The 15,935-nt window shown below is 58.0% G+C and overlaps 2 protein-coding genes across 2 annotated transcripts; both read right to left on the reverse strand.

The window, feature by feature from the left end:
* Positions 1 to 318: 318 nt before the first annotated feature.
* C1qtnf6 (C1q and TNF related 6) lies at positions 319 to 4,144 on the reverse strand. The gene is made up of 3 exons (XM_090328651.1): positions 4,037 to 4,144; positions 1,431 to 1,701; positions 319 to 904 (listed from the first exon to the last, which is right to left on the reverse strand). Exons 2-3 carry the CDS (start codon positions 1,693 to 1,695, stop codon positions 342 to 344), a joined length of 828 nt encoding a protein of 275 aa, XP_090184777.1. The 5' UTR covers positions 1,696 to 1,701; positions 4,037 to 4,144; the 3' UTR covers positions 319 to 341.
* A 7,327-nt stretch (positions 4,145 to 11,471) lies between these two features.
* Sstr3 (somatostatin receptor 3) lies at positions 11,472 to 15,247 on the reverse strand. Its single transcript, XM_090328652.1, has one exon. It carries the CDS (start codon positions 14,714 to 14,716, stop codon positions 13,439 to 13,441), a length of 1,278 nt encoding a protein of 425 aa, XP_090184778.1. The 5' UTR covers positions 14,717 to 15,247; the 3' UTR covers positions 11,472 to 13,438.
* Positions 15,248 to 15,935: the final 688 nt, after the last annotated feature.

Below are 15,935 nucleotides of genomic sequence, written 5' to 3' on the forward strand. Positions count from 1 at the left end.
ACTCTGGGCAGGAAAATCCATGAGACACTAATTAACCTCCCCAAACCAGACGTGGCACGATGGCTCAACATGATAGAGCACTGGCCTTGAGCAAAAGAGCTCAGGAACAGCACCCAAGCCCTGAGTTCAAGCCCCACAACCAGCAAAGAAAAAGAAAAAGAGGAAGAGGAGGAGGAAGAGAAAGAAGGAAATAAAAGGCCAAGAGAAGAAAGAGAGGCAGAGCACACACAGACTAGGGAAGATACCGGTGTTGAGGATGCGGAAGAAGGGGCCGGCGGGCTGGAGGAGGGTGGAGGGGCCCGGCCCCCCGGCGGGCCCCGCGGAGGACGGCCGGCCTGCGCTCAGTCCTCCTCCTCCTCCTCGTCCTCGGGCATGACCAGGTGGCCGGAGAAGGTGATGTAGATGTCCACGTCGTCGCTGTAGATGGCGTTGTCACGCTCGCGCTTGAACAGCCGCAGCCACACGCGGTGACCGGGCGCCAGCGCCAGCATGACGCTCTGGGCTTGCATGATGCTGCGGTCGCTGGGCTGCGCGTACAGGATGACCACGGCCGCCTCGTTGTGCATCACGTGCACGTAGGTCTCCTTGAAGTTCCAGCTGTGCACGTTGAGGCTGAAGAAGTAGAGGCCACGCAGCGGGGCCTCGAAGTGGCCGGTGGCCATGTGGAAGTGGCCGTCCGGGTTCACGAAGACCGTGTCGAAGAGCAGCGGCTGGAAGCCCTCGCTGCTGTGCAGGGCTGTCCTGCGGCCCACCGAGAAGGCGGAGAAGCGGGCCTGGCACGGGCGGCCAGGGCTGCCTGCCTGCCCCTTGGCGCCCTTGGTGCCCTGAGGACCTCGCTCTCCCCGGGGACCCTCCTTACCCAGCTTTCCTGGTGGACCCAGTGGCCCTCGGTCTCCCTTGTCACCTGTGGGAACGTGGAGGGTGGGGGGAGTCAAGGCAGACACCCAAAGCCGGACAAATGGAGTAACCTGGCCCTGCCCCTGGCAGCCCAGCCCAGAGAATTACTGAGCAGCTACTACATGCCAGACACTACCGGCTCCCCAAATGCCAGATGATGCCCAGCGGACGGACATACGGACAGATACCAATAACAATACTCTAGGATTCAAACTGTGATCCCTGCTCCTGAGCCTTGGACCTGCTCGGCCCCCCCTTACCTGGAAGGCCCCCACTCTGTGAGCCTTAGCTGGTACCTCCCCTTCTCCAGGGGCCCTGGGCACCTGTCTCCCAATGCCCCATACGGCCTGCACCCCATGCCCTACTCCCCAATCCCCCTCCTTCCCTGTCCCACCCTCCCGCACCCCTCATGGGCTCACATCGTCCACACTTCACTGCCCACCTCGCCCTGGGGGCTTCCTGTCCCCGTTTCTCCTGCCTCCCTCCTGGCCCCACCAGCCCTGCACCCCCAGCCCAGGTCACGGAGGCCTCACCCTTCAGGATGGTGATGTTAATGTAGGGCCTGACCTCAGGCAAGACGTAGGGAAGGGAGGACGGGGAGGACGGGGACACATCTGCAGCATCCTCGAGGGCTGCTGGGTCCCTGGGGTCACAGCACCACCGGCAGCCTCCAGGATGGCCCGGGGTCCCAGCAGAGGTCACCGCATCCCCAGACGTGGGCTCCTGGGTGGGGACCCCATACACCGGAACAGGGAGCAGGAGTGCCGCCCAGAGTGGACACAGGATGGCAGTCCCCATGGTGACCTGGAGCAAGGAAGGAGGGACCCATGTCGCACCTCAATGTCACCCAGTTGCCCGTGCTGCCCCAAACAGAACTCAGGAAGCAGGGGGGCTCCAAGGAGCAAACCCCAGAGCCTCAAGATTAGAGGCAAGGTGGGCCTGCCCCTAGCTCTGCTGCACTGTCTTTTGAAGCAGAAAGAGAGAGAGAGAGACAGAGAGACAGAGGTGCGGGGGAGGGAAAGCTAGTGCAAGCAAAGGTATCCTGGGGATTGAACTCAACTTCCAGTTTTTTGGTGACAAATTGGAGATAAGAGTATCAGTCTAATCTGCCCAGGCTGCTTCCAACCATGATTCTCAGACCTCAGCCTCCTGTGTGACACGGATTACCAGTGTGAGCCACCAGCACTCAACTTTTGTTTGGTAGTTTCTGCCATGCAGGGGCCTGGGAAGGAGAAAGCCTCTCTGGAGAGAGGCATGGAAAGAGCAGATGAGAGCCTTGAGAAGCCTTTGCTGGGCCAGTGACCCCACCAGCCACCAAGGGACCAGTAACCAGGCCTCTCTCCCATCACTGTCCTGTTTCCTGGAGCCCACTGGGCATCTACCCTGGGTGGCTGGAGGAACTGAGGTCACCTGGGTTCCAAAGGTGGATTTCCAGGAGCGGGGACAGAGGGGGCTCTTGCTCTGGTGTATAGCCACTGTGTCAGGAAGTAACACCAGGAGAGACTCAAGTAACCAGGCAGGTATGGCGCTGGTGTGATTGTATCTTTCAGAAGCTGTGCTCATTGTAGATGGCAGCACAAGGCAGAAGACACTCCTCTAGGAGGGCAAATGAGAAACAGGGAGGTACCCGGGAGAAGAACACTGCAGAGGCTCAGCGGGGTACAGATGGCAAAGGCCTGCATTAGCCCTTCTCACCATTCAGTTACAAATCCACACAGTCCAACCTCACCAGCCCTGCAGGGCAAGCTCAGAGAGCTATCACTGGCAGGTAGTTGTGTCAATCATTCTAGACCCACCAATCCATTGTCGAGGTGGTAAACTGGAGCTAAGAGGCAGGACTGGGAAGACTGGAAGTTCAAAAAGATGGGTGTCGGTGAGGATCTGGTTGACCTTGGCCACAACGGGTCCAAGAGCTGGGCAGGAAGCAGCCTGGACACCGGCAAAGATGACAGGCCCGGGTCCGGTGGGCAGGAAGCCCGCAGCCAGCCTTTGAGGTGGTGGCAGCCGGGGGAGGACTTGCGCCACCAGCTATCACAGAATCAGAAACTTAGCTTTTGAAAGTAGACTGGTTTTTAACACTTCTGGCGTTTCTTTGTTTATTTCCTTTTCGTTCTCCTTTAACATTTAGTTCAAAAATATTTTTCTGTGGTTAATACAAAGAAGGTAAAATGGTTATTTTTTCGAAATGCCACCTACCCCAGCTGAGACAGACTGAGGTAGATGAAAGGAGAGGTTTCTAAAGGGCACAGAGGGGCTGGGTGAGCAGTGCATGGCTATAATCCAGCCCTCAGAGGGAAGAAGAGGCTCCTGAATTCAAGGCCAGCCTGGGCTACATAGGGAGACCTTGTCTCAAAAAAATAAACGATGGGAATTCAGGAACCCCAACACCTCCCTTCCAGGTTCTGGGTGTGGGAGGGGAGGGGACTCACCCTGCTGAGTTTCCTGGTTTGCCAGGCAGAGACCTTCCATGTAGCCTTAGGGTCAGAACTGAGACCAGAGAAGTTTTACAAGCTTTGTGACCTGGTGGCTTAACCTCTCTGGGCTCCCTGCTCCTGGACCCAGGATGCCAACAACTTCTCCTGCCTGGGTTATGTGGGAGGCTTAGGCACAGAGAAAGATCCTGACTTGCTGAAGACTTTGGAGGGTCTGTCCCTCCCCCCTCTGCCTGGCACAGACCTCTTCCCAGTGCCTGCTGGGACAGAAGGCACAGAGCATTTCCCAGACAACTGGCATGATGTGGGGATATTTCTGCTGCCCGTTGGCCTGGCCTGAGAGGAGTCAGAAGCTCAGAGACAAACAGGGCCGGGGGACAGGAAGCAGGAAGCTGGCTGCCTTGCCAGGAGGGAGAAGCACCCAGCCGCTCCAGTCACAGGCTGTTCCCAGGGGTAGGGGCCAGGCAGGAACCAAGTGTGGGGTCCCTGCCACCTCCACTGGGCACTGCAGGGAGTCTCTGTCACCAGGGTGGGCCAGGCTGACAGAATGGCAGGGGATCTGTATGGAGATGGAAGCCAGGAGCAGTGGACAGCGGGCAGGGAAGCGGGATGGCGGGGGAGGGGGGGAGTACCAGGAAGAGAAGAACTGAGCAGAGGAATCCCAGGCTCCGGCCTCAGCCCTGGAGCCCCCACCCCCTGCCACTCACCCCGTGTCCTGCAGCCTGGCTCAGCACTCAGCGCCCACACAGTAGCTTATGAAGCCTGGGCCTCAGAGCGGCCTCGGGCTCCTTGGCCCATGTCTGTGATAACTTGTGTCTGGCCCAGACCCTCAGGCTGAGTGCAGCTGGGAGGGAGGAGGGATGGAGGGGAGAGGGAGGAGGGGCAGGCGCTGAGCTGGCTTTCCCACTTCCCTCCTCCCATCCCTCCCTCCAGGGCTGCACAGATAAAGGGAGCCAGCATTTCCTGCACTTAACTCTTTGGTGCTGCAGCGGGGTCCTGTTGGGTTCAGTGACTTGGGAAATTGGAGCAGGAAGGAGCCTGAGGCTGCTCCACTGGTGTGGACTGGAAACTGAGCCGGGAGGGTGGAAGTGGTCCCGGAGGTGGCACAGGAAAGGAAGCAGTACTGGAAACATCCCCAGCCGGGTCCAGCGGGAACACAAAGCACCAAGTTGCCAGGCCCAGGCTAAAGGCATCCATTAGCGGGGCTCTGACTGGTGCCTCTGATTAGGGGGCGAGACAGATTCTGGACATCCAGACCCCCAACCCTCTGCCTTCAGGGATTCCCTGCTATGTGGAAGTGTAGACAGTCCTCCACGTTCACATGGGAGAGACGTGTGTCCAGCGTTAGGGCCTGGCTCTGTCTTGGGTTCTTTCCAGAGGCTGCAGCCCCTCCTCCTGGCTGGCTTCCAAGACCAGAGACCCCAGAGCCAGGGACACAAGACAGACTTGGGTGTCCCCGGTCCCTCCACTCCTTTCCCATCAACTGCTTGGGGCCTTTGGTTCCTAGCATCTCCTGGGTAGCCCTGTCTGCCCTCCAGCTCTCCCCCTCCTACCTCAGCTCCTCCCACCGTCCCCCCCCCCCCAGAGTGGGGATTACAGGCACAAGTCACACATTGGCTCCAAAGGGGGTCTATGGGTATTATTTTGATTAGCTTCACCCAGAGACTCACGATGGGCCACACAATGCTTGGAGAGAAACCCCATAGCCCACGGGATGCCAACGTTCACAACTCCCAAGCTTCCTGGATGTAGGCTTGGACCGGGGAGGCTCCAAGGTGCAGGGAGCCTGAGGCAGGAGACACTAGGGAAAATGAGGCAGGTTGCAGGACTGCCAGGAATTCAGAAAGTGTACTTAAAAACATAACTCTAGTCGGACACTGTAGCTCACGCCTGTAATTCTAGCCTTGAGCTGAAGAGCTCAGGGACAACACCCAGGCCCAGTGCCCCATGACCCACAAAAAAAAAAAATAATAACTCTTTGACTGTCTCACAAGCTACAGTATTAATACAAGGGAATGAAAAGAGCAAGAGCAGCTTTCTCCACCTGACCTTGCCGGCTGGTCCCAAGCAATGAGTGTGCTCTAAAAACTGAGAAAGGATGTCAGGGGGAAAAAAAAAAAAGACACTTATCCTGGAGACACAAATACTTGGGAAAATGGCTCCGGATAAACATTTGTGGCAGGATGCATTTAGCTCAAGGATAAACACCAGTTTTCAAATATATGACACAATGCATTCTTTCCTTAAAAGGATGCTGAAACATAATGGTCATGTATTTAAAGTATGGTCAGTCTCAGAAACCCTGAGCCCCAGTGGTAAAAGTGTGACCCCCTAGAGTGATTAGAGCTACCATGGGCCCTCATTCAATTCGATCTTTCCTTGACATATGGTACTTAAGCTTCAGACCCCCTTCTTTCCTGCTTCTGGTTTCTCCCTCTGCAGCCACGACTAAAGTCTCTCTAGTCTGCTGAGATCGATGCCTTTTTTTCTCTCTGCTCGATCTTTCCTAATATTCATGATTCAGTTTTCTAACACTGAAGGCATCTGGCACTCTGTTACCGTGTGCCTCTGCCTTGCTGCTTGCCCGCTTGCCTGCTTGCTTACTCAGTGACACTCTGCCAAGCTTTCTTAACATTATGACTTGTCCAGAAATTCTTAGTCTGTGATTGAAGTCTAGGACCCTAAAAGTCCCAACTTTTAGAGGCCAACTTCACAAACCCTCACCTGGATCTGGTGACAAACCCAGGGGTCAGATTCGCATCCAAGGCTTTGCTTACTCAACATACAGCTGTGCAAGTGGGGAGGGGAGCGCAGCCCTGGGTCTGTCTCTTGATCAGGGCTGCCTCTGGCCTTCAGATTCCCCACTGGATTGGGGAGAATAAAACACCAGGCTGGAAAGGCTCTTTGGAGATGACCTAATCGCATTCTTTATCTGACCAGCCAGGAACACTGTGGCCCTGGGAGGTCAACTGTGACATGAATCACACTGGAGTCCAAGCTGGGATGAAAGACAGGAGCTCCTGACTTCCAGCTTTGCTCCATACTCCCGAACCAACATGGCGCCCCAAGTCTATTCTGGGGAACAAAAGCAGACTGAGGGACTGCAACTGTGGGGCATGTCCCTGTGTCCTGGGGCACAGAGCCAGGGCTGCAGGGGGAAAGGGCTGAGTCAGCAGCCCTGGGAGCCTGGCTCTCTGCAGCCTCTGCCCTCCCCGGCCCAGAGAGCCTGGGGCTGATGGGAAATGGGGAGAAAAGATGGACTGGGAGCAGGCTGGAGATGCCCCCGCTTTGCAGAGAGCTGTGCCCAGCACTGCATCCACTATTCTCCACAACCACCCAACAGCCCAGGAGCTATGGAGGGGGTGGTGGTGCTAGTCTCTAGACCCAGGACAGAGCGGAGGAACTGGGGAGACTGTACTACAACCCCACCTCCTCCAGCATGCCTACATTTGGGTGCCATCATGAGGGTGAATGACCTCACGGGCCAGGTGGCTGGGAGACAAACACCAGCCCTGGGACAAACCGTTTGAAAACCCATCAGCAGAAGTGGGGCGCGGTGGCTCAGGAGGCTGAGATCTAGAAAACCAGAAGTGGTGCTGTGGCTCCAGGGGTAGGGCAGTAGCCTTGAGCTGATAGGGCTCAGGGACAGCGCCCAGGCCCAGAGTTCAAGCCCCACGACCGACCGACACACACACACACACACACACACACACACACACAAATCAGCAAAGGGCTGGGAGTTTGGCCTAGTGGTGGAGTGCTTGCCTAGCATGCACAAAGACCGGGGTTCGATTCCTCAGCACCATATATATAGAAAAAAGCCACAAGTGGTGCTGAGGCTCAAGTGGTGGAGCTCTAGCCTTGAGAAAGTCCAAGGACAGGGCTCAGGCCCTGAGCTCAAGCCCAGGACTGGCAAAAAGAAAAAAAAAATCAGCACAGCCCGAATTCCACATGTGAGCCTGTTTCTCCATCCGCAGTCCAGTCCTTTCCTCACCCACACGCCTGGGCGGAGGTCGGCCACTTCCTCTGTGAGCCAAGCCCCAGACCTAAGGGGTCCAGGTCAGCAGCTGAATGAAAGCTTGAACAGAGGAGGACGCGAGCGCCACCTGCTGGGGAGGGAGGGCCAGCGCCCCGGGCCGGGCCCCGCGCTGCCCCCCACCCCCCCGAGGCTGGCCCCGACCCCACGACCCCCACCCCCCACCCCCACCCCCCCGAGCCTGGCCTCGACCCCACGACCCCCAACCCCCCACCCCCCCGAGCCTGGCCCCGACCCCACGACCCCCCACCCCCCCGAGCCTGGCCCCGACCCCACGACCCCCCACCCCCCACCCTCCCACCGCCCCGGACCCTGGCCCCGACCCCACGACCCCGGTCCCCCCACCCCCCCCACCCCCCACCCCCCCGAGCCTGGCCCCGACCCCACGACCCCGGCCCCCCCGGGGGCTGACAGCGACCCCCGCGCACACCTCCCCGCACCCCGTCCTGCGCGCACAGCCCCAGCCGGGCCCCAGGGCCCTCCACCCGTGGGGCCGCTGCCCACCGGCCCCCAGCCCGAGGTAGCCACCCCGACGGGGCGGGGCGGGCGGAGACGACACTGCTCCGCCTCCCGGAAACCGCACGCGCGCGCAGGAAGCGGGTGGGGCGGCCGCCGCGCGGGACAAGGGCCTGGGCGGATCCCGCGCCGAGCGCAGCCGAGCTGGGCCGAACCAGGCCGAGCAGAGCCGAGTCTGGCCGAGTACACACGAATAGGACCGAGCCCGGGCGAGAGGATCCGAGCGTGGCCGATCGGAGCGGGAGGGGTGGAGCCTTCGGAAAGGGGCGGGGTTTTCCGGCGAGGGGCGGGGTTTTCCGGCGAGGGGCGGGGCCCTCCGGCGAGGGGCGGGGCCTTGGGGGTCCCACAGCGCCCCCTGCTGGACGGACCTGGGTCGGCCAATGCCTTCGCTTCCCCGACCTATCACGGCCTGTGAGATGGGGGTGTGGACCTCACCATTTACTGCCCATCACGTCCTGACGAGGAAACTGAGGCTCTGCATGGCTAGAGATGGCATCAAAGCACTCAGAGCAAAGAAGCAGTAGAGTGAGGGTGAGCTTGATGGAGACCAAGGATCCTGCTTCTGCAGCCCTGTGTTAGTTAGTTACTAGGTTGTGTCTGCCAACTTCTCCCCAGGATAGAGCCGTCCATTCTGGTCATCATACACAAGGGCAGGAGAGATGACAGAGATGTGACAGATGGAGAGGCCCACTCAGCCCAGGGCCTGTGGGAGGGAAAGGTCCACTGTCCCCATGATCTAGTTCTGACAGAAAGCCCCATGAAGAGTGGAGAGGCTCATCCATCAGTTTACCCACCTGTTTCAAGACAGCCACAGAGGATATGAGCTGGTGAGGTATAGACCAGAACCTACGTTATCTGGGACCCTAGAAGATATTGACTGAGGCTGTTGAGAAAGTGAAGTCCGTCTGGGCAGGAAAGTCTATGAGACTCTTAGCTCCAATTAATCATCCAAAAGCCAGAAGGGGAGTTGCAACTCAAGCAGGAGAGCACCAACATGAGCAAAAGAGCTAAAGGATAGTACCTGTGAGAGCCCCCAAAAGCCAAGCTGTGAGACCCAAAAGGACTGAAAGGATGTTCACGAACTCTCAGAACTCTGAGAGTTTCTCAAAATGGTCAATCTGTCCTGGCTTGAAGGGGGTTCAGATATCTATCCTGGGTGTATGTTATTTCCCACACCAAACTTCTCTAGGAACTTGGGGATAGATAAAAATCGATGTTAACTGTAAGCTATTTACTGCTTAAGATAAAAAGTTGTTTATCACTTGAGTAACATTATACCACATGACTGGTGCTTGTGGCTTCAAGGAAATTGTGACCTCACTTTCTGTCCATGCATCTGTACCCTACTCAGTAATAATACCTTGTAGAATGGACCCAGGACATCTGAAGCTGGAGGAAAACTTCAAGCCCCTGGTGCCCCAAATCTCAGTTCCAAGGTCTGCTGCCCCTTATTGACTTGTCTCCAGTCTCCATGGATTGGGACAAGTACCCATGTCCCGAGTTTAAACACCAGTTCTGGAACATATACACAGAAAGGAAACACACACACACACACTCACACACACACACACACACACACACTCACACACACACACACACACACACACACGCTCACACACACCTGGTCCCAGGCCTAGGACTGGGAAACAGTATTCTTGCTCCGGCTGCTGTTGGTCTGGGAGAGTCACATGGCAACCCTCCCAGGCCTCACTGCCAATCTACAGAGCTGCTGTCAGGACCCAGAAGTTCTATCCGTGGCTGTGCTGAGAACGTGAGCTGGGCTCCGACCATCCCATCCCCTCAGAAGCCCCGGCAGTCTTGGGAGGCCTCAGGGAGTTCATACTTGTACCTAGCTTAGGGACCGTGCAAGAGTTAAAAGAGCCTTGAGAAGCCTGGCCTTTTCGTGTGTTCCAGTACTAGGACTTGAACTCGGGGACTAGATACTCATCTTGAGCTCTTTCACCCACTGCTGATGCTCTGTCATTGGAGTGTGGGAGCTCAGGCCTCACACTGGATTCTAACACTTGATGCTCTTTAGCAGTCATCCTGCCACCACCGGAGCCACACCGCTAACGTGACTTTTGGCTTTGTGATGGTTATTTGGAAATGAGTCTCCCAGATTTTCCTTCCCGGGCTAGCTTCAAATCACAGTTTTCACATTTCAGCTTCCTGAGAAGTTAAGGTTACAGGTCTGAACTCAGAGTGCCCATGGCTTTTATAGGGGATGTATTTCAAGACATTCACTAGACTACCCAAGATTCTCACCAGGGCTGCAGTGGCAGGCAGAGCCCCAATGCCTTGGCAGCACCCCAGCTCTGTCCTGCTCTCAGGACAACCTGGGGCTCTCACTGCCTTGAGAGTTTTCTTCTGTGACTGGAGTCACAGTTCAGACTGTCAGTTCCCTATTTACTCAGTGGTTTCCCTCATCACTCCTTCTAGGTGAGATAGGCCCCAGGGACCTGGAGCCTGGACACCTTGACAATCTCCCCCACATACACACATATCCCGCCCTGCCCCAGGCTTTGGGAACCTCCTTCTCTACTCTGGTCCACAGCTTGGTGGTCATGGGCTATTGCTTGGCAGCCATTCCTGAGGCACAAGTTCAAAGAGAGGCTGAGTTTGAGTAGCTTGGATGGCTGGAAAAACCAGGGTGGGTTATCGTTACCCCTCCTTCTTGGCTTAGGCTTCTGAACCAGATCTAGCTCCAAATCCATCTCCTTCAGCCTCCCCAGACACCCCCTCATTTATTCCAGGCACCCCACTGCAACATTCCAAAGGAGGCCAGTCCCATTGCCAAGGGGACCCCGGGAGCCAGGTGGCCCCCCTGCAGGAGGCCCTGAGAATGCAGCTGCATTCATCTGGCACAGTCCCTGTCCTGGAGGAAAGTCACCAACACACAACATGCATTTATTTATGTCTCTGGCATACATTAGTGACACCCAGAGTGTCAAAATACAGCCAGAGGAGGGGCCCTGCAGGCTAGGAAGCCATTCCCAGGCCCCAGGAAAGGCTCTGTTCTCACCTCCACACACTCCTAGCCACATGTAAATGCCCCAGCATATTTAGTCAAGATGACCTGAGTGCCTTCTACGTGCCCTGCACTGTAGAGGTGCCTATGCCAGCCCAAGCTGCCACACGGTGAACCTAGTGCATATTCAGACTGCTGCTGTGGCCTGGTCTTTTTTCCCCAGCCACTGGTTGCCTGTTCCTGTCTTACTTTCTATCCTATTGGCCAGGCCATCTCAGTGCCTTGCCTTCTCTTTGGCTGGAAGGTTAGAACCATGCCCCACATCTGGCCAATAATGGAACCCTATCGCTTTTTCTTAGATGACTGACCCAAGGGAGCATCATATGATTCTGCTGGAGCCAATCAGTTTCCTTCTATGAGATTTGACATTAGGATAATAGAAAGACTATTGGATTGAGATCCTTTGAGTCATCTTCCATGTCCCCTGATGATCTGGACTCTGGGAAGCTACATGGAAGAGGTCAAGGTGCACAGAGCCCAAGTGACTGCATGTTCACACACACACGCACACCCCATCGGACACACTGGGTACAGCAGAGGAGGAAATGGCCTGGGTCACAGCTATTGTCATAGGTCACCATCTTTATTGACAGGAGCCAGGGGCTGAAGTAGCAAAGGGTGTTCCCATCAGCCTTGTCAGGCCTAAAATTCAACTTGTGTGCCCCAGGGATGAAAAAGGTAAGGAGAGCCAAGAAGCGTGGCAAGATCACGGGGTGCCTTCTCACCCTCCTGGGGAATCCCCAGACCAAGCCCCAATGCTGAGACTCCAGCCTAGCTCTCATTTTACACATGCCTTCCTCTTTCAAGGGGCTTAAACCCTCCCCATCCCTGCCTCCTTAACACTGGCCTCCGGTCACCCCGCTTCTCATTGCCTGCTCTATCCTGCAGTACCCAACACAAAGAGGCCGCTTCATGGAGGGGGCAGCCTCCCCCGTGGGGTGAGACAGGAGCTGCTGCTTGTAATCCTGTAATCTGAGGAACTACCTGTGTTCTGAGGGACCCCCGAGGCCCAGAGAGGGCCAGGCTAGCGAGGGGCCTGAGGTAAACTGAGGGTCTGGGTCTCCAGACTTCTAGTTCCTGTTCTGTCTCAGAGATCCATGCCTACTGCAGAGGAAAGCTGGGGAATGTAGCCCAAAGTACCACCCTCCTCAGGGCTGTCCTTGCTTCTCCTAGGAGGAAGTCTTGGCCCCAGCTGGGACAGCCACTCCTCCCTTGTCATCTTTGTCCTCCTGACCCATGGTCCTGGAGACACAGGATACAAGGAAGGACAGCACCTTCCGGGGCTCACCATTCCTTCCAGCGTCCCAAGCAAACCTAGCTTCACTCCCTGGCCTCATTTAGGGCCCTTCTCACCAGTGCCTCAGACTGGAGGCTGGGCCTGGACCTTTCAGAGCACTGCTTCTCCCTGATTGGTCTTTTCTTCCAAATACCCAGTGGGCATCAGCCAATCAGGTTTCAGGGGTGATGTAATTGAGCTCAGCTCAGAGGGGCCAAGGGCGGCTCAAAGTCACATCCCCATCTTTCCTTCTCCTTTCCTTTCCTTCTTCATCCTCCTTTTCCTTCTCCCTGACTGTCCCCTCTGACTGGCTTCTTCCTTGAACCTTCCCCTCAACTGCAGGGGTCGTGTCTTGGCCTCGGATGGCAGTTGCAGGAGAGGGACAGGGAGGAGGTCTGAGGCCCTCCAAGGCCTAGAAAGCCCCGGGGGCCTGAAGTGAGCTGCCTTGGGGATCAGGAGGCTGACCTCAAGAAGGGCCAAACCGGCCACAGGTGGCCCGAGCTTATGCAGTTATGCTCCCTAAGAAATAGAGAGTTAGTAGTACAAAATTAGATGCACAGCCCCACAAGGGCCCAGGCAGCAAGAGACCCTGAAGCTGGACTTCATCCTTTTACCTTCTGGAGTCCTTCCCAAGAGTCCAGCACTAGCCATCTGGGCCCAAAGGGCCTGGAGGTCACTGAGATGTCCAACAGGGGAGGCAGAAGCAGGAAGGAGCAGAGCTGGCCAAGGCCCCACAGGGTGGTGGGAGGTCTGACCTGGGGCCTGAGCGGTTTTAGTTTCTACCCCCACCCCACACAAGTCAAACTTCCCTCCATTTGGGGCTCCAGGTCTGGCCCCAGCTCTCTTGTGTCCCCGATTTCAAATCCAAGGAGCCTAGGCCTTTGGCTTATCTCTCTGAGGGCCCAGACACTGGTTGGCCTCTCAAGACGTAAGGAACAGGCCAATCTCCCACCACTGCCTTTACCTGGACCCTTTCGCCCTACTCGGAAAGTTCAGCCCCATTGAGATGAGGCCCTCTCAACCCCTCTCCCCTCATCCAGGACTATAGCTCCATTCTCTGGCATGGGGAAGAAAACAAGGCCCAGAGAGGGCACGGGACCTGCCCGCCATCACACAGCTGGCCCTGGCACGACTGGATCAGAACACGGGCCTCTGAGGCTCCCGTCACAGACCTCGGACACCTTGGTTAGAGGAGTCCTGGCCTGCCCACAGCCTCTGCCCTGGCCTTGGCCTTCCTGGCCCTTGGCCGGCCTCTAGAGATAGCTGGTATGCCGAGCGCTGGCCTTGTCCTCGGCCGAGGGCTCCTGGGGCAGACGCTGGAGCTCCTTGGCCGCGCTGGGTGGGCATTCCTGCCCGCTCATGCCAGGCTGTGCAATGTGGCAGATCCTACCAATCACTTCCTTCCCTCTCCTCTCCTCGCCCTCCTCCCTGTCGTCGTCCTCTTCCTCCCCATCCTCCTCCTCCCTCTCCAGGGGTCCCGCGGTGGGATCCTGGCTGTGTACCCGGCGGGATGGGCGCAGCAGGACCCTGCGGAAACCCTGCTTGAAGCGGTAGGAGAGGAAGCCGTAGAGGATGGGGTTGGCGCAGCTGTTGGCATAGGGCAGCGCCACCACCAGGAAGTAGAGGCCGAAGAAGGCGGGCTCCTCGGGCAGCGGGCACACCACGTTGACGATGTTGAGCACGTAGAAGGGCATCCAGCAGAGGACGAAGAGGGCCACCACGGCCACCACCATGCGTGTGACCCTGCGCTCCGATCGCCGCCGCCGCTGGCACACGGGCGCCTGCACCCACCGGCACGTGGGGGCCCGCACCCGGCGCGTGGCCGAGCGCACCTTCACCACGATGAGCAGATAGCACAGGCAGATGACCAGCAGAGGCCCGAAGAAGCCCAGCGCGGCCGTGTAGATGATGAAGCCGGCTCGCCAGGCCGCCGCCGGCTCCGGCCACTGCATGTGGCACGTGCTCATGCCCGGGGGCACACCTGAGAAGACCACCACCGGCAGCACCACCACGGCGGAGGCCAGCCACACAGCCACGCTGACCACGCGGGCCACGGGGGCCGTGCGCCAGCGAGCGGATCGCACGGGATGCACCACGGCCAGGTAGCGGTCCAGGCTCATGACCGTGAGGCAGAAGATGCTGGTGAACTGGTTGATGGCGTCCACGGCCATGACCAGGCGGCACATGAGGGAGCCGAAGGGCCAGTAAGACAGGGCGTTCTGGGCAGCCAGGAAGGGCAGCCCCAGCATAAAGAGCTCGTCCGCCAGCGCCAGGTTGAGGATGTAGACGCTGGTGACGGAAGGGCTGGCCGTGTGCCTCACCACCACGTAGATGACCAGCGAGTTGCCTAACAGGCCTACCACGCACACCACCAGGTAGACCAGCGGAATGAGGACGCAGCTGACGGCCAGCCCCGCCCGGCTGGGGCTCACAGACGTGTTTCCCACGGGCACGTCCAGGGGCCAGGCAGGGGAGGCGTTCCCGGGTTCCGAGGTCGTGGGCACCGAGGACGGGGAGCCAGGGCCGTCCATGGCCAAGGGCAGGCCGGTCAGCAGTCAGCTACTGGCCTGGAGGAGGGCAGGCAAACTCGGTCATGACAGACGATGGCTTTCTGGGTGCTGCCCCTCTCCTACAGCATTGAACTTGAAGACCTACTAGGCCCCAGCTCTGTGCTTAATGTGCCTTTGTGTCCCTCCATGTGGCCCAGCGAGGTGAGGTGGCACTACCCGTTTCTCAGATGAGAAAACGGAGTTCTGTGGGCGGGGACGGAGCCAAGCCTTGTCACAGGGCCAGGGTGCCTCTGGGACGTGGCTTTTCACCCTCTCTGGGGAGGGGAGGGCCCACCTAAGAGGGGCTGGATTCATGAGCCCCCTAAAATCCCATGCCGGAGTTCTTACGTGCAACCCCTTTTCAGCCAAGCACTGAGCTTTTACTGCGTTCTTGGTTCCAAGTGGAGAAAGAGAACACAGGTCTGGGGTACCCCCTGTCTGGAAGCCCGAGCCCTGAGATACTGTGTGAACCTGGCTGTCCCACTGGGACCCTCCTCACAGGGAAGGTGTGGACGTGGGGTGCCCCAGCCCCTTCTCCCCTCCCCACCCCCCGGGCCCATGGGCCATGGAAATGGCAGAGCATGGCAGGTGCACAGACGCCTCCTCCTCCGTGGGGAGCACGGAGAATGCTCCAGATGGGGCGCCAAGCTGAGCAAAGCCCGCGTCTGTCCTCCCCCCCCCCCCCGCTCCCCTCCTCCCTCCCCCTCCCACCATCAGCCTCTGTCCTACTGCAGCTCCCAGCTCCCGTGCTAGGCGTGCGTCCTCATCAGACACTCATCCCACTCCAGACCCCCTGGTGCCATCACTCACCCACCACTCGCTCAGGCACAGGCTCCCAATCATGCAGAAGGTGCAGACAAATCGCAGGTGCTGGCGTGAGGACTGCTGACTGAACTGCAGACTCCCGGAGCCCCTGGGACATGGGCTCTCCTTCCTCCTCACTGCCGCCTGGCCCACTCCATCTCACTTAGGCCTCTAGCTCCTGCACCCCCATGACTTCCTCAGCTCTCTTGAGTCAAAACAAGGAATTTGCAGTGAACTCCATATGGTGCCAGCTCTGAGCAAAGCTGGCCCCTGCTGCAGCCATGGTACCCAGGCAGGGACAAGCCCTGCTGTCATCCCCACAGACAGGTGGGAGCAAAGAGGGGACTGGCTGGTGGCCTGGCTACTCAGCTGGTAAGCCTTTCTATTCCTAGGCTAG

The sequence above is a fragment of the Megascapheus bottae genome, chromosome 2, assembly GCF_031878675.1.
Source record: "Megascapheus bottae isolate mThoBot1 chromosome 2, mThoBot2.hap1, whole genome shotgun sequence".
Lineage (NCBI taxonomy): Eukaryota > Metazoa > Chordata > Mammalia > Rodentia > Geomyidae > Megascapheus > Megascapheus bottae.